Raw genomic sequence first — 17,438 nt, 5'->3', positions numbered from 1 at the left:
GCAGACCTGTCACTGCTCTGAAACTGAAAGCTCAACATTGGGGCAGGGAAATATCTTATGCTCATTTGAAGGGCATGTAATTTATTTCCTCTGACTGCTAATTGCTACAGAAAGTGAAGAAGTGGATTTCAAAAAGGAATTCAACAATGCTTACCTGGCATGAAAAATACTACGTGGCGTTGGTAGGAATTTACGGGCTCCTGCAATGAGCAGCTTGGTGCAGCCAAAACACTTAAGAGCTAAATAAATGGGTACTTTCTGGGAATGTCTTTATTTAAAGTCTTTAGCAGGAGGAGATGAGTGAAAGCGGACAAATTTTAAGCCCTGACTAGAAAAGGAGCTTTACTTGGTATAGTCCTTACTGTATTCAGTTTTTCTGCTGCAATGGTTCTATTGTTGAGAATGCAAAATTTTGACTGGATGAGAGATAATGATTTTACCCATTTGTTCATTCATTCAACAAGTATTTATTGAGTGCTTATTGTGCCAAGCATTTTTCTAAATCGGGGGTCCTCAACCAGCAATTTTGTCCCTCTACCCTGTCCCCACCTGGGATATTTGGCAATGTCTGCGGTCATTTTTGGTTGCCACAGTTGGGGGGCAGGGTACTGCTAGCTAGCATCTAGTGGGCAGAGGTGAAGGACGTTGCTAATATCCTTCAATGCACAGGGCAGCACTCCACAACACAGAATTATGTAGCCCAGAATGTCAATAATGCCAGTCTTAAGAAATCCTGTTCTACAGGCTGTCAATACAGCACTAACAGAAAAACCTCAGCTCTTAATGAAACTTAAATTTTAGTGACGAAAGAGAAATAATAAGTCAACTAATCAATATATATAGCATGTCAGACAGAGATAGGCATTATGAAAGACGGTGGCTGGTGGGTCATGGTGGCTGTTGTGTAGATGTAAGTCACAGAAGGCCTCACTAACAAGGTTATTGTTGAGTCATGGTATGGCAGTGGGGACTGATCCCATATTTGTTTTCTTCAAAAAATATATGTATCAGTGTGCCAATGTGCATGAATTTAGGATAAAGATAAATTTAAGGTAATTTGTGGGCAAATTATCTGAGTGTGACTGCTTACCCCCGGCCCCTTTTTTATCGCCAATATCTTTACACTGGCTCAGATCCACCAGTACACCACACTCTATTTTTTAGATGTTTTACACCAATGAGAAACAGGGTCACCTTTCCTCACAACCAATGGAAACAGACTCTTTTCATTCAGCTTAATTAAGTATTTCAGGCTGCAAGTTCCAAACACCATACACAAAATACACACAGAGCCATGCACCTGTGTGTGTGTTTATAGAATACTGAGTCTACGATACTATGTGCAGCATATGTGCACATGGTATACGGAGTGAGTATATGAACAAGCTTTCATTACACATGATGTAATCAGATGCCAGGAAGAGTCATGAAGTTTGAACACAAATATAAACATGGCGAAGGGTATCTCAAAAATCAGATCAAATTGTGTTTTGAGTGTTTAGTTTGGTTATTTTTGTTGTTGTGACTTTGTACATACTTATATGTTGATATAGTGAAAAAGATACAAGACTTGAACTTTTCTGATATGCTTATGCCAATTCAAAATCTTATTTTATTAATGATTCATTGAAAAAAATTTTAACTAGTTATATGTTGATTATCCTGTATGTATGAAAAATCAAATACACTTAAAAAATTTCACTTGCAACAACAATATAGTGAAGCTTTGATTTTGTCAGGGAAGTATGGGCTTTGTTTTCTAAGAATTTATTCATTAAAAGAAATCTAAGTTCAGATTTTAATTTACTATTTCACTTCTACACAGAAATGCTCAGAATAGAGTCAAAAAGCACCCTATGAAATTAAAATTGCACTAATTTAAAAATATTCAGTTAAGTTTTGAATATTTCAAAAACAATAGCACCACTCTAATATAATGACAATCTCAAATGTCTGACTGGTGTGGCATTAACGAGCAAGTCAGACTCTGGAGAGGATTTTCACGTATATTATTTGTATTTTTAGATGTGTAGATTTAGCTAACAAAGAAAAGGAGAAAATCACTACTTAGAATCTTTCATTAGCTCAGAGCAAAATAATTTAATTTCTTTACCCATATCAGGTTGTAAAAATGTGAGATTATATTTCAGTGAATAACCTACAGGTCCTCCATCATGAAGCTTGCTAATTAATGAGGGCAGAATTGTATAGGGTGATCCAACGAAACACAATATAGAGAAGAGAACTGTGAGATATGATAAAAGTTGATGAGTAATTCCCTCATCTGAGTCAGATCCATCCCCAGGACCTGTGACCCTGAAGTCTTTGAACAAGTGGTCAAGACCTGGCTTCAGAGGAACCCTCCGTGGGGAAGGGCCTCCTTTTCTCATTCAGGAGGCTCACTGCACAGCTGTCATGCCACCCATTTATTGTTTATCCATTCATTCATTTACTCAATTATTTACTTGACAAACATGATTATTGAGTGCAGACCAGCCTTTTCATAGGTCCTGAAGATACTAATGTTCCTGTCTTCAAGAAGTTCAATCAAAGGAAAGAGACATTGGCATGTGAATAATGAATCTGAGACATGTGTAGTGGATATGATAGCACAAATGTATTTGGGGTGTAATAACTCAGAATCAAAGACTTGAAAAGAGGAATAGGAGTTTCTAAAGCAACCAGGGCGAGGGAGAGCACTCCAGGCTGAGGAAACAGCGCATATCCAGGCATGCCAGTCCACCATACAACTGTCCCTCAGGCCAGAGAGGAGAATGGAAAGATGGAATCAGGCTGTAAGTTAGGCCTTGTATCATTTTAATGTTGTAACCTGAGGTCTCCAAACTGCATTTTTTTTTATTGTGGTAAAATATACATAATGTAAAAGTTACCAATGTTAATAGTTTTTAAGTATACGGTTCAGCTGCACTAAGTTCATTCACATGGCTGTGCAGCCATCACCACCATCCATCTCCAGAACTTTCTCATCTTCCCACACCAGAATTCGGTACCCATTAAACACTAACTCCACATTCTCCCTTTCCACAGCCTCTAGTAGCCACTGTTCCATTTTCTGTTTCTGAATTTGGCTATGCTGGACACCTCATGTAAGTGGAATCATACAATATTTGTCCTTTTGTGTCTTATTTCACTTAACATAATGTCTTGACGTTTCTAATGTCTTGAAGTTTCATCCATGTTGTAGCATGTGTCAGAATTTCATCCCAAACTTTTTTGGTCATGTGTCAAACTGTTTTCAGCAGGTACCTCTGAGACATGTATGAAATTTTTGTATTGTGTACTTTCTAGAGAATACTAAAAAATACATATTTTTTTCAAAGGATAAGGTGAAAAAATTAACTTATTTTTCCTTTTCATAATGAATTGTCCTTAAAAAATCCCTGGGCTGTCTGCACCTCTCTTTGGATACCACTGCCGCAGAGCCTGGAAAAGCATTGAGGGTATTAAGCAGAGGAGCAATGAGCTTTGACACTCCAACTCTGTTTTGCATCATACATCCTCATCCTGATGTTCCACATGATCTCTTGTTAGCAATGAGGAGTAGTTTTCAAAGACTAAATAATTCAAATAATCAGATTTGTGTTTTTAGGGCGGAATATTCTAGTGAATCTATGAGGTATACACCCACTCATTGCAATTGTGTATCTTTCTGATTTCCATCCACATAAAACATTTTGTGAAAAAGCATAAAATAACACAGCTACTGGAAAACACTTGTTAGTCAACATTTACTTCAAGATTTTTGATGAACGTACTGGGAGATCTTAAGGGTCTCTTGATGTTTTCAAGTATTGTTCAAAATTTTATCAAAATGAGTGGCTTCCTTAAAAATATACTGTAAAACAGGTACTACTACTGAAAACTAAGTTTGGGTCAATGGAGACTGCATGGTGTTTGAAAAAGCATGGACCTTGGAGCCAAGCAGACCTTGTAAAACTCTGTCTTCACACTTACTAGCTGTGTGACCACTGGGCAAATGCCTATACCTCTCCCAACCTTAGTTTTGTCATCTGTAAATCTATGACAATCACATTTTTGTTTGTTTATTTTTTGTTTTTCTTTGGATCTTGTCAGGATCTAATATTGTCAAAACCTTGTCAGGACAATAACTGCTTTGCAAAGTTTAAGAGGATAGATGAAATAATGTACCTGTGTGCATAGTCCACAGGCTCCAGTGGTGTTACTACCATCTTTTTTATTTTTGAATCCCTGAACAGGAAAACCAGTTTTAAGTTTTATTACTTTGTTCCATGTACTTAGACATGTTTAATCCCTCAGTCTGGAATGCCCTCTACCCTTCCTCGCTGCAAAATTCAAGTTGGATTTTAAGATTCCAACTTCACTGTTTCCACTTTTGACATCTTAGAGGTACAGCTAAGCTCTTTGTCATCACAGTTCCTATACTGCATCATTATGTCTCTAATATAACAGTAACCATGTAATATGTGGTAGATGCTCTGATGAGCTGACCAGTTGTCCTTGAGGAATAAAGGACGTTTTGCCCCAGCTGCTAGGAGTGCCACCAGGAGAGAGACCCTCTTCAGGAATTGTACCAGATAGGAGCACTTTTCAAGTCATCCCCCTTCCCAGGGTGGCCCTATACAACAACTTGAAGGGTGATGTAAGGGCCCGGGTCCTTCACACCACTGGGCACAATTCTGAAGGATCTTCTCATCTTCAGAAATGGCCTTTAGAGTTGGCTATAGCTTCCACTGTAGTCAGATCACAATGCAAGCATTCTCACTTTTCCAGTTCTGTGCCTTTTCCTTCTCTTCTCCAAGAGGTGGTCACAAGAACATTCCCTAGTAAACCTCCTGCACCTCAGATTCTGCAACCAAGGAGCCTAACCTGTAGCCATATCTCAAGCACTTATTTTATTACTGCAATTACTGATTTGCTGCCTGTCACACTCAATGGGCAGTTTTCTTTCTGATTATTTTTATATCTTCAAGATCTAGTCCAAACCTGGCACATATGAACATGTAGCAAATACTTGTTAAGTAAATGTATTAAAATGGAGATCTCATTTTCTTTGGCCAAGAGCTTATTTCTGTTTTCTTATTTAATTAAAGTATTTATTTATATTCTCTCTCTTTGCAGGAAAATAATTTAGAGCCGTTGATCCCAGAGTTGAATGCAATTAAGTAGTGGGGAAATAGGAATGACAGAATTGTAAAGGGAAATATACAAATGATAAGGACCAATATAGTTGTAACTAGTCTTGGAGTATTTTTAATCATTGAGTACATAGTCACTGAGCTGAGCATCTCCCATATATAGTTACTGCTTAAGTGTTAAATTAAGACTAAATGTCTATCCCTAAGGAGAATTATATTGAAATGGAAGAGAGAGGCAAAAATTGGAATAGCATAGTTTCAGAGAGCAATAGGAGGTACTAAGACCCCTGAAGGGAGTCAGACCATAACACCTCAAAGTATGCCACTTGAGCATATTGATTACTTTGAGCTGAAAGTGACTGAGAAATAGCAGATGCAGGAAGGGCCCTCTGCCCTTCAAGGTGTCCAGTTTCTGTGAGAAAGATGCCCTTATCAGGAAGAGGAGAACATCCCTGTCACTGGAGATGGGGAGCTGATATCAAGATGAATCCCTACAAGAAGAGTCCCTACAAACACACCTCACTAAAATCACCTTTATCTGCTGTGAGTTTCCTGCTTATATTTCCTGCAGTTTAACATCCCTAGGCCAAACCCCTCTTCCTTTGTCTTGTCACATCTCCACAACTTATGACTCTTTGTTAAAATGGTATATAAGTCCCTGGATCTAACTGCTTCTTTGGAATTTTCATTTCTTTCTATAAAGCCTCCCATGCCATATAAAAGTATCAACATCAAATAAAATGTAAATGTTTTTTCCCTGTTAATCTGTCTTATAGTTCAGCCCACAGGTGCCAGCCACAGAAGCTAAGAGGATGAAGGAAAAGTCTTTCCTTCCCTAAACTCTTCAAGTAGGATGGTCAGAGGAGTGTCCCAGAAGGTGAGCAGAGACCTTAGTGATGAGAATCCATTCTTGCTGAGATTTGAGGGAAGAAACTTCTAGGCAGGGAAAACAGCTAACATAAAGCCAGACATTGGGTACAAATTGACTCTAAGCTCCAGGCAGCTGAATATAGTAAATTGCCTTTTTTTTTTTCTGGGAGTGGGGACGTGTTATAATTCTTAAGAGGAGCCAAATTCTTTCCTTGAATAAAACCGGATGACGCTGAGAGAGGTAAACAATGTCTTCATCAGCTATTTCACAGCAAAGGCAGAAGAAGAAATCTGTGACAGTTTTCTGTACTAACATTGGAACCCTAACATTAAGAAGCATTCAGGAGAGACCATTTCTGTAAGGGTCTACAATGATGCTTAATACTTCAATGAGTAGCTAGATGACATGACCTTTGTTTTCTTTTTTTGATGTCAGACTGTCAGGATTACATTCTCTATGAAGGGCTTCAGTGCAGGTATGCTAGAGTATTTATTTATTCTCTGATTCATTAATCAAGAAAGACATTGTTCAGAGCAACATGGGATAAAGGCTTTTAATCATAACACTCTATTTTCCTGCTGCTTTTAAGGTAAGACTCACAATTTAGGCTGACTTCATAGAAGTCTATTGAAACATACCTATCTTGATAAAGACCTGCTTGCTTCCAGAATCCAGAATAATTCCGTTCTTTTCATTTGCAACATGAGTACATCACCATCACCACCATCACTATCACTGTTGCTATAAAATAGGGTTTTCCGCTCTCTGTTTTGAGTTTTATTGAGATAGAAATATATAAATGACAACAGGCATAAGATTAAAGGCATAGTGTCAAGGTATTCAAGGAAGTGGGAAACAGAGATTACTAAACTATTGCTATAGGGCAGGTTTGCTTAACCAAACTTGTGAATTTGTTTCCTAACAATTAAACAGAAAGAGCATTTATTTAACAGCAACTCTCCAGCAGGGGGAATGTCAGAATCCAAAGAATAAAGGTATATTTCAAAGTGAAAGATTTAGCAGGTCAAAATTTATCATAGTAGCAGGGGAATGTCATCCGTTATAGAGCATGTACTGCAACCCTCAAGTTGAGTTCTTATTACTAATAAACCATACAGATAGAATACCTACTAAGTCAACAAAGTAGATGCATTCTGTTTTGCAAATAGTTAAAGCACCTGAGTTCAAATCCAAGTTCTACCACCTGAAGGAGTTCAGGACATGCCACCTCAAAATACGCTACTTTGGCTTATTGATTATTTTGAGCTGATGGCACTTGAGAAACAGAATATGTAGAGAGATGTTCCCTGTACCCCTTTTATCTGCCTAAAGACAGGCACTCCAAAATGAACTCAGTTGTCAAAAATCCCCTCCCTGGGGGTTTCATCAGCCAAGGAACACTGACTGTTAACTCACCACAGGAGAGGGGACTGAAAGTCAGCACCGCAACCAGACAGACTTTGTCACAGGCTATCATATGTCCCATCTGTTCTTCTAAGGGCCCATTTATCTTTCCTAAATTTATTTACTTTCCCCTAAATGGCCTATATTCCCCTTCTTTCCCCTAATAAAATGGTTTATAAGCTCCAAATCACACCATTTTTTGGGTTTTCACTTTTTTTCCTGTGATGCCCCCAGGCATGTGCTTAAAAATTCATACATTTGTATACCTTTTCTCCTGCTAATCAATCTGCCTGTTGTCAGTTTATTTCATAGACCCACCTCTCAAATCTCAGAGAGTAGAGGAAAAGTCTTTTCTCCCTACACACTGATTTTTCCAATTATAAAACCAGAACTGAAAAGGTGTTAGCATTAAAGAACAGTATGGCAAGGCCCCTGGGCTCGCACAGCTGACAGTGAATGTCAGTCAGTCTCCCCTTTCCCATTCCCCTCTCTTTCCACAACCTTGTGCAGAAAAAAATGTCATCTCTTGAACACAGGTTAACAGCTAAAAACCACTCATAACAGTCTCCCTTGAGTGTACAGAGGCCAACATAGCGTGTCTACGTATTTGAAAGTCTGCATATAAATCAAGCTGGCAAACTGTTAAATAAAAGATGTTATATCCTTCTATCTTGATAAATATACCTTCATAACAGTCTGGAAGTCTAAGTTCAAATTTAGATTTCCTAGGTGCCTCACAGTTTCATTCCCAAATCTGGCAGGAAGCCTTAGGGCACCCTTACCCCTCACAAGGGGCCTGGTCAGTGTGGTGGGAACACCCCAGCATAATTAAGCCCCAGACTGATCTCCATAATCAACTGCCCTTGGGCTGTAGGGTGTGCACACCAGGAACCACAGTCTGCCATGAGAAAAAGGAATGGGCAGTGGTCCACCGGGCCTTTTTCGGAGCCAGTAGTGGGGCCTGTTAAACAGAAAATGCTATGGTCTCAGGTACCCTGTACTTGGTCTAGAAATGAGGGTCAGGGTCCCAGGTAGTCAGCAACCTTGGCGCCAAGGCCTCCTCACCTGCTTGATGGTGAGAGGGCCACAGAGCAGTGCTCTAAGGCATAACCTGAAGCCACGTCATGTCTGCTTCTGAGGGTGGCATTGCGTACAAGTTTAGCCATTCTTGCAATAATTTCACCTTCACCAGGAAATGAACACCAACAAAAATACTCAAGTTAATACAACTATGTCATCAAGAAAAAGTCATTCCATAAAAAGAGGTGTTTTCCTTTCCTGTATCACCAGAAGCAAAGAAGCAAAGATGAATGTAACGTGAATGCTTCTCTCTCACCCATCTTTTTCCCAACTTCAGCTGCCCCTTAAACAACATGAGGGTTAGAGGTGCTGAGCCCTGCACAGTCCAAAATCTGACTATAACTTGTGACTCCCTAAAAACTTAACTATTAATAGCCTACTGTTGACCCATAGCCTTACTGATATCATAAACAGTAGATTAATACATGCCTATGTATTATATACTGAATTTTTACCAAAGTAAGCTAGAGAAAACAAAGTGTGTTTTAAGGTTGTCACAAATCTCCAGCAACTTCTCTAATTATTTATTGAAAAAATTCCACATATAAGTGGACCTGTGCAGTTCAAGCCTGTGTTGTTAAGGGTCAACTCTATATCAGTATTTGAAGGCACATTTCTATTTGTGCTTAGTACATCTGAGTTCTCTCCCTTCCTCCTTTCCCTCTCCCTTCTCTTCTCTCCTTTTCTTCCTTCCATTTTTTCCCTCCCTCTTGATTTCTCATCTCATGTTCTGTTAAACCCATAATTTTTGTAGGCCAAAAAAAAAACTACAATAGAGGCTGGATTTGCAACCCTTACGATTTTCTCTAGAGTCACATCAGTCAAACAGGAGAAATAAATTTTCCTATTACAACAGGGTCATAGTGAGATAGCTCAAACTTCTGTGACTTCTGCAACTCACAGTATATTTGATTCAGAGGGATCTTCTAAAAACTGCAAAATGTCTTTACTGAAAAAAAAAGAAAAGTAAAATATCATGCTTCCTTTTGGTTCCTTGCACGTGATCAGACATAAATTACTTGGATTTGAAAGCACCTTGACCTTTATAAAGATTTACCCTTCAAACTAGGACACCCACCTTATTTGTGTTGGTGTTACACTACTGACTCAAGAACTTCCCATTTTACTAAAGGGTGTGTGGAGGCAGGTAAAGGGGAAGAAGTTATTGAATACTCAAGGATCAGGCAGAACCAGGAAGGGCTTGTAGAACCAGTACAGGAGCATGCACAGAGAAAGGGCCTCCTTCCTTTAAGCCTTGAACAAAAATCACCAAATTTCCAGTGGTAACAACTCCTTCTGCTCACTTAAAAATTGGTCTGTATTCTTAATAATCTTTGCAGATTAAATGTTCCCATAACTTTACCGTATCTAATTTATGTAACCCTCAGTCCTCATACTGCAAAACAGGTTTTTCTGTATTAAGTTCATGTGGTAGAGTGGTTCCTTATTATCAACATAATAAGAAAACTTTAGGCTTACATAAACACAGCCAATCAAGCCTTTCTTCATAAGGATGATAGAAAAAGCTTTGCACAAAAAGAAAATACCACAGACCTATTATGAATTAGGGAAGTGATAACTTGTGTTATTAGCAAAGGGAACATTTTAGCCATCTACTCTCTTTCACCTGATATTTGATAAGCAAAAATATGCATTGGCCAAAAAATTAACCAGATGTTTAATGTGGTCATAGAGGATATAAATAACTGACCCACTACCTTAGTCAGTTTGGTTTGCTACCATAGACTGGTAGCTTAAACAACAAACATTTATTTCTCACAGTTCTGGAAGCTGAAAAATCTAAGACAGTGCTGGCAGACCTAGGTTCTGGTGAGGCTCCCTTTCTAGTTGGCGGATGGCCTGTTTCTCAGATCCACACAGGACAGAGAGCAGAGAGAAAGGGAGCAAGATCTCTCCTGTCTCTTCTTTTATGGGTATTAATCCCATTTATAGGGACTCCACCCTCATGACCTAATTAATTCCCAGAGGCTCCACCTCCTAATGCCATCACATTGGGAATTAGGCATCAATATATGAATTTGGGATGGGACATAAACTGTCACCCCATAGCACCCACACTGAGAGGGAACCTATAGTGTCAGTAATATTGATCAAGGAGGCTGTTCAGAAAAGGCTGCTAAGTGTTATTCAATAAACTTTTTATAGAAAGTTTTAATCATTATAGAAATATGTCTCAAGAATACACACACAACTGTATCTACATACAATAAGTAGATAATCTCATACACACACGTGCCTATTTAAATAAGGTACATTTCAAACATAGAGTTCAGGCATACAGTCATATGCAAAACCATTTCCCAGAGAAAAGAGTTTTAACAACACAGCCATTAAATTTCCTCTGCCTCACCCTCTCTGTGGCTCCCAGGGCAATGGCAATGAGGAGCTGAACTAGCTCAGAAGCTAAAATGATGTAGCTCTTGTTATGAATGGAAGAAGATGAATGAGCTCATTATGGTCTGGTGTGCTCTGAAAGGTGCAGCTAGGAATAACATAGACTTCTATTCTGTACGTTTTTATCTCAAATACATTTATTTCTTTTACTGAAGATACATCTTATTAATGAAGAGGTGTATTTCTGCATATGGAGACACAAGGGCTCCCATTCACACTTTGCTGACTTTTCTCACACAAATTCCCTGCCCAGAGCAGATCATTCAAGTTATTCATTCTGCGTGAAGGTTACTGAGTGCTTGTGTGTGGTGGGCACAAATCCAAGGGCAGGGATGGAAGAATTAACAGGACAGAGGGTCTCTTTCATGGAGTGGAGTTATGAGAGAGGAGCACATGGGAGTCAATAATAGGCAATAAGCAAGAAAACAGATGACATAGTTTTAGACAAAGTACAACGAAGAAGTTAGAATGCCTTTGTCTCCTCATTCTACACCTTCTCCCTTCTGCACTTATCTCTTAACGACAATGTTTTCTAACCTCCACCCAGCTCCGATTAGACCATTTCCTCTCTTTGTAGACCTGCTTTTCCTACCTTGGCTTCTCTCACGCCACTTTTCTTGCACTTGTTTACCTGTCTTATCTTTCCCAATGAGATTGCAAGCCTCTTTGGAGTAAAGGTCAGATATTTTTTCCTAATGGTTCTGTAGTTGTAATTCCTGGCACAGTCTGTTTTTATTCACCATAGAAATATCTGGTAAGTGCCAATTAACAGAACTAATGTGTTGAAGGAATAAAGGAGCCACTAACAGTAGACCCACATTGGCTGTTACTGTACAACTTGAGGCTTAGTAGGAATGACTATGTTGATGTGATCACAGTTGTCTACAAAGATTTAATGACATTTTCATCAGCACCATGTTCTATTGTTTAATCTAGTAGCTGTCATGCAGTGTACCATTTTTTAAAAAACCACAACTTAGGAATCACACAACTAAAGTGATGTCAGCCAGAAATCGAGCAGATAGACAGTGTAGTAGAAGTTAAGATGTGATCCCAGTGGCATCAAAGAAAGATCTTAGATTTTCCAGAACTTGTTTGCAGAGACAGAGTGGTAAACTGTATTACTCAAATAGCAATACAGCACCAAGAACAACCAGCTACATAATTTGAGGCTGCTCTCCAATCTTGGAAAGCACACTGTGACCTTCTGATGGCTTCGGGCCAACTATCAGCAGGCTCTAACCAGCTCAAGTCTTTATTCAGCGCCTCCCAGGGAACTGCCAGTTCCAAGGTAGGCAGAGAAAAAACTCTTGGTATTGTGATAAGAAAGAGCTTCTTAGGGTGATTTAGGACCCATCTGCCTAATAACAGGCATAGTACAGACCAGAGTGCAGACCCACAGAACTGATTGCTTTGAACATTAATGAGAAAATACCTTCTGTTGTTGCTAAAGCAGTTACAGAAGAATCATACTAAAAGCTCTATTAGACATTAAATATCAGACTTGGATTTTATTAAGAGTTACATCTAAAAATGTTGCTTATCAGGGGGTCAGCCTGTCTTCACAAATGCAATATGTTCCTCTACACTCCCTGATGATTTTTCTCCGGCACAGACAATTCTAGGGACTTGGGTTAACTCCTGAGTCTTTTCTTCCACCTTCAAAGCTAGGACCCAGCAGAGAACAGGAGGGCCACAGTCCCAGCGGAGTGCACGGAAGCCTGAGCTCTTCGGCGAAGCAGCTAATAAACACCTGCTGTATTTTCAGCCACAGACTTATTTTTTTACTTAAATTTAGGAAGTGAATAGCAAAAAGTAGTTTCCATTCTTATTTTGCATGTGAGAAATTTGGACCAAAAGTGCTGAGTTACTGAATCTCAGACAGAAGGAACATGTTCTTAGGGATAAAGCAGTGGGTTTTCATGAGTTTCTATATGTGCTTTCTTCATCAAAGGATAAACAAGAGTTGAAATTGATTAGTGGATTAGTAAAGTTGGATCAATAGAGGGCAAGCTCTGTGCTATCATTATAGCACCCATTATTCCTAAGATTAAAAATAAATACTATTTATTGAGCACATACCATGTGTCATCCAATATACTAGGTGTTTCATGTAATTATATGATTTCATTCTCTCAACAACACTATGTGGTATGTATCATTGTCCCACTTTCATAAATAAGGAAACTGAGGCTCAGAAATTTTAAGTAATATGCTCCAAGTCTTATAGGTAGTAAGATGGACAGCCAGGATTGGAAACTGAATGTATATGACTCTAAATTCTTTCCAATGTATTCATCACCTTGAGAAAAGTTAATTTCAAAGATCAATACCCTTGCCCCATGTTTTAAAGGATAAGGCTTGACTGTGCATTTTAAACCTGAGCTATCAAAATTGTTTAGAAGTATTAAATCATAATGGAATATTTAACGATTTAATTTAAATGTATTTGATTGAGTTTATTTAATCTAACTAATTTGCATAACCAAGTCCAAGCACATTGTTGGGAAAACAGACCTGCTAAGAGCATGTTGATTGCCTTGGCCTGTCTGGCCTCAGCCTGGTCCCTCAGCCCGGAGTGACAGCACTCTGTGGGCTTGTGAGCGCTCAGGCACAGTGCGCTCAACAGGAGAGACGGGTTCTGGGGCTCACATGACATACTGCAGAGGATACTTAAAACAGTGCCCAATATCAGTGTCAAAATGGAGCTTACTAGAACAAATGACCTTCAAGAGAAAGAGGGGAAAAGAGTGGATGGGAAGAGAGAGACATTCAGGGCCTGAAATGGGATGTGTTATGATAACTGTGCTAAATATCTTACAACCAACAAAAGTACACTAAGTTATTTCCTCAAAAGTCATTCAATCTAAGCATGCTAAGCATCTCTTACCATATTTGGATGTTATTTGATTTACTCTAAAGGAATGAATACCAGTGTGATTTACAACAAATCCTATTACAGCATCCTGATGACTCTAACATTCTTTTTTTTTTACGGACCTGATTGTAGTTTCAAGTCCCTATTTAAGACAACCACAATCACAGTGCAGTACAATTACCTGGAGAGATCTCATGGTGTCACACTGCACACCTATGTGTTGAGGTGAACTCTCTTCTGTAGGTTTCTAAATCATTTGCTTCCTAGTGCTTCCACTTCTTAAATTGGGTAGAGGAGGGAAAAGGAAGGCGAGAAGGTAGCAGAAAAAATACTACCTTCACCAGAAAAGAAAATATTAAGAATAATTCAGAATTTGCTCTTGAAACACCTAATAAATTTTTCCTATAATTTATGAAAAACATTTACTTTCATTTTCTTATTTTTTAATTTAAAAAAGTTTGTCTTCCTTATAGAGGAAGTAATATTTGATTTTCTCCTCTGCCTGAAAGTGATTTCTTTGCAAATGGAAAAGTAGGAGAAACAGAGCTGGGAGTGCAGTAACCTGGGACAATTGATTTTCTGTTGGTTACCTTGTAATTTCTGGTTGTATTCGGTCCTGTCAGACTGGCTTCTCCTCAAGGAACCAGAGTGGTCCCCAGAAGCACTGCTCTCAACCACAGTGTCCGTCTTCCTTCTCTCCAGCATATAAAGCCTGGGCCTCAAGAAGGTCAGATTCCTTTTCTTGGTGCCCATGCTTTCTTTCCCAGGGGCTTCCTTTGGCTCCATACAAGGCAAAGACAAGCTTTAGAGGCCTGCAGGTGATGGCTGGTTGCTGGTGTGCCTCAGGGTGAGAGGTAAAGCCACAAGTACCCAGTCTAACTGCCCACTTCTAACTGAACAGCCTCACTCCGGGTTCACCTGGCTGCTTCTCCACCTTCAGAATCCCAGAGCTCCACCCCTATGAGGTCATTCTTTTTTATGCCGAGAATTCAGCAGGGAAGCTGCCACCTGTTACCTGAGAGACCTGCAGCACAGAGCTAGGCAAAGCAGGGACTGCGCTGTCACATGCCACGGAAACAAACAAAACCCCATTGTATAGGGTGAGAGCTGGGGGTTGGGGCAAAAGAAAGAGAATAGAGTGATGCAGGGAGGAAGAGGAGTGCTCATGAGTGTGGCCCGCAGCCTACAGGTTTGGTGTGTGCCCATGGGCATGTACAGGTGCCCTGGGACACTGCAGGTGGCCGGCTGCCTGCACTCAACATGGGCTTGTGTGTGACCTTCATCTACAGTCACCTACATGTGAGCCACAGGCTTAGTGTGGGGCTATGGAAATTTGCATTTACCTCACAACAGTGGGTATAGAATCATTTAAAAGCGTTATTGCATGTCTTCAAAGTCATGCTTCCACCTTTAAATACCTAACATTCAAAGATTAGTTACTAAAAACATATTTGCAAAACGTTGATCCACATTCCTGAGGAAACAAGCTTTCACATTTAATCAGGGTCTGGCAGCAAGCACCAGAGGAGGTAATGTCCACAGGGGCCTGGAGGTTTTTGATTTCTCCCTTTTATCCATGTCCCTTGCCTGAAATTAATCCTTTCACAGTCCCAGCCTTGTCCTTCTGAGCCCTGGTCCTTAGGAAAATAAGCAATATGTCAGCGTGTGATTTCTGGGAGATCTTTTCCCCGTCCCTTCCACAGATAGTGCCAGAAAAAGGCAGCTCCTCTTGGGAAAATAAGAGCAGGAAAAACGTTTGAAACAGAAGAGATGCGTAGAAAGTGGAAAGGACAGGAGCAAGATTTGGGAGAAGAAAGGCAAATAGTGACGGGCCTGTCATTAATTTTTTTGAAGTTGTTTTTCATCATATTTACTGAGATTTCTCAAGGGGAAATTCTCAGAAGCTCTGGGAATGTGCTGAGTGTTTTGTATGCCCTCATTAAAGAAAAGAGAGACCCTCAGGAGAGAAATAGGTTCGTTTTTATTTTAAAGGTACTGTCAAAATTCAGCTTTGTGCTTGCTGCCCATTCTGAATTGTGGTGAACTCTTGTTAGACAAGGCTTATAAATGAAGAAAAAGAGATTAAAAAAAAACATTTTTCCAACTCAAGATGTGTGGGCTGAATGCAATTTGCATAATTAGCTTAAAAGATAAATGACAAATCTTCACCCACTATAAAGACATCTATATATAGCTTGGCATATTAAATGGCTTTTATTAATATAACAGATAGTCTTTTTTTAACAAGCCCCCCCAAGTACATTTAATAAATGCTTTTAAAGGCACATTCACTGCTTAGTTGTAAAATGAGCTTTTCTGACTCATGTTAAGATTGTCTCAATTGTATTCTAATATTATAAATATATGTTTATATGTATTTATACATACATTATATATAAATTTATACATATATACACACGTTATGTATACATATATATATAATATGTATGTATTCACCTGGTAATTAACAGAGATACACTATTTAGATATAGTACTACTGTAAAATTGTACAATTAAAGCTATAGATAGGATTTGGGGGAAATATGGGGTTAGGGACACAGCACTCAAAAACTTTGTCAGTGACCCATAAGAAAAACAGAAAGGAAACTAAAAAACCATGGTGGCATCATTTTACATGTGGCAAATGGTTAAGAGCTGCATAAACACTCTAGTAATGAAATATGGTACTTTATACTGGAAAAGAACTAAGGGCTGCTTGGAATCTCACCAGTCACCATGGTGGAGGGAAAGGAAGCTATAGCAAATCACACATTGGTACCTAACACTTCTCCGAAGTGGGCTTTAGAAGGTTCACAGCTTATGGGTCATAGTGAAGTGATGGGAGAAGCAGCATTTGAAATCAGATGGACACGTATGCCAGCTGATGGGGATGAGAGTGGCTCATACCCAGACAGTGTAGTGCAGTCATGAGTAATTTTGGAGGGTGAACATGTGTGAGTTTTGTGTATTCCTTTGTGGTTCAGGGCATCTGGATACAGTTTTCTGCATTCACCTAAGGTTTCAAGTGGATGAAATCACCCATCAGCAAATGTGAAGTTGTGTTATGTCACTTTATGATATCAAACAGTTCCCTAATATATCAGTTTCGTTGGAACAAATTTATGTTTTCAAAACAAGCATTATAGCTGAACTGATTGTAGTAGATTTATTGTATTTTTAAGTTTTGTCAATTGAGAAGATACATAACATAGTTACTATGGATTCAGTAGTAAATATGTATATTGTTTATTCATAATAGTTTAAAAATAATAGATAAATTCTTTCAAAACTACTTTTTAATCAATTAATGACTGGGGCAGGCACTGTTATTTGCTTTTTCCATATTCATCCTCTCACCTCCCATGCCATTCTTTGACAACAGAACCCTTTTTTGTTCAAAGCAGCAGTAGGTCTGGCCAATCATAATGATAATTTTGTTCCCTATTTTTCCAGTTTGTCTTGCTGCTAAGGGTGGGTGTGTATTCCCAGTCCTGGAAATGAGACCTCAGTGATAGCCTGCCAGAAATGGGGGCAGTGTGTTGATTCAGTGAAAGCTTTTGCTTCTCTATTAAAAGGTGTTGTCACAGCCGGCTTCAACCTTCCCCCTTTGCCCAGATGTGATCTCAGTTATAGTTCGGGGAGCAGTCACAAC

General features: G+C 39.1%; 1 protein-coding gene across 1 annotated transcript in view; it reads right to left on the bottom strand.

The window, feature by feature from the left end:
* ARHGEF38 (Rho guanine nucleotide exchange factor 38) overlaps positions 1-14,706 on the bottom strand; it is a 125,655-nt gene extending 110,949 nt beyond the window's left edge. Inside the window, exon 1 of the mRNA XM_036911769.2 lies at positions 14,377-14,706. Coding sequence (XP_036767664.2) covers positions 14,377-14,572 — 196 coding nt within the window. The 5' untranslated portion in view covers positions 14,573-14,706. The remainder of the gene's footprint in view (positions 1-14,376) is intronic.
* Positions 14,707-17,438: the final 2,732 nt, after the last annotated feature.

This window comes from Manis pentadactyla, chromosome 5 (assembly GCF_030020395.1).
Source record: "Manis pentadactyla isolate mManPen7 chromosome 5, mManPen7.hap1, whole genome shotgun sequence".
Classification (NCBI taxonomy): Eukaryota; Metazoa; Chordata; class Mammalia; order Pholidota; family Manidae; genus Manis; species Manis pentadactyla.
This window is presented reverse-complemented; position numbering and strand designations above follow the sequence as displayed.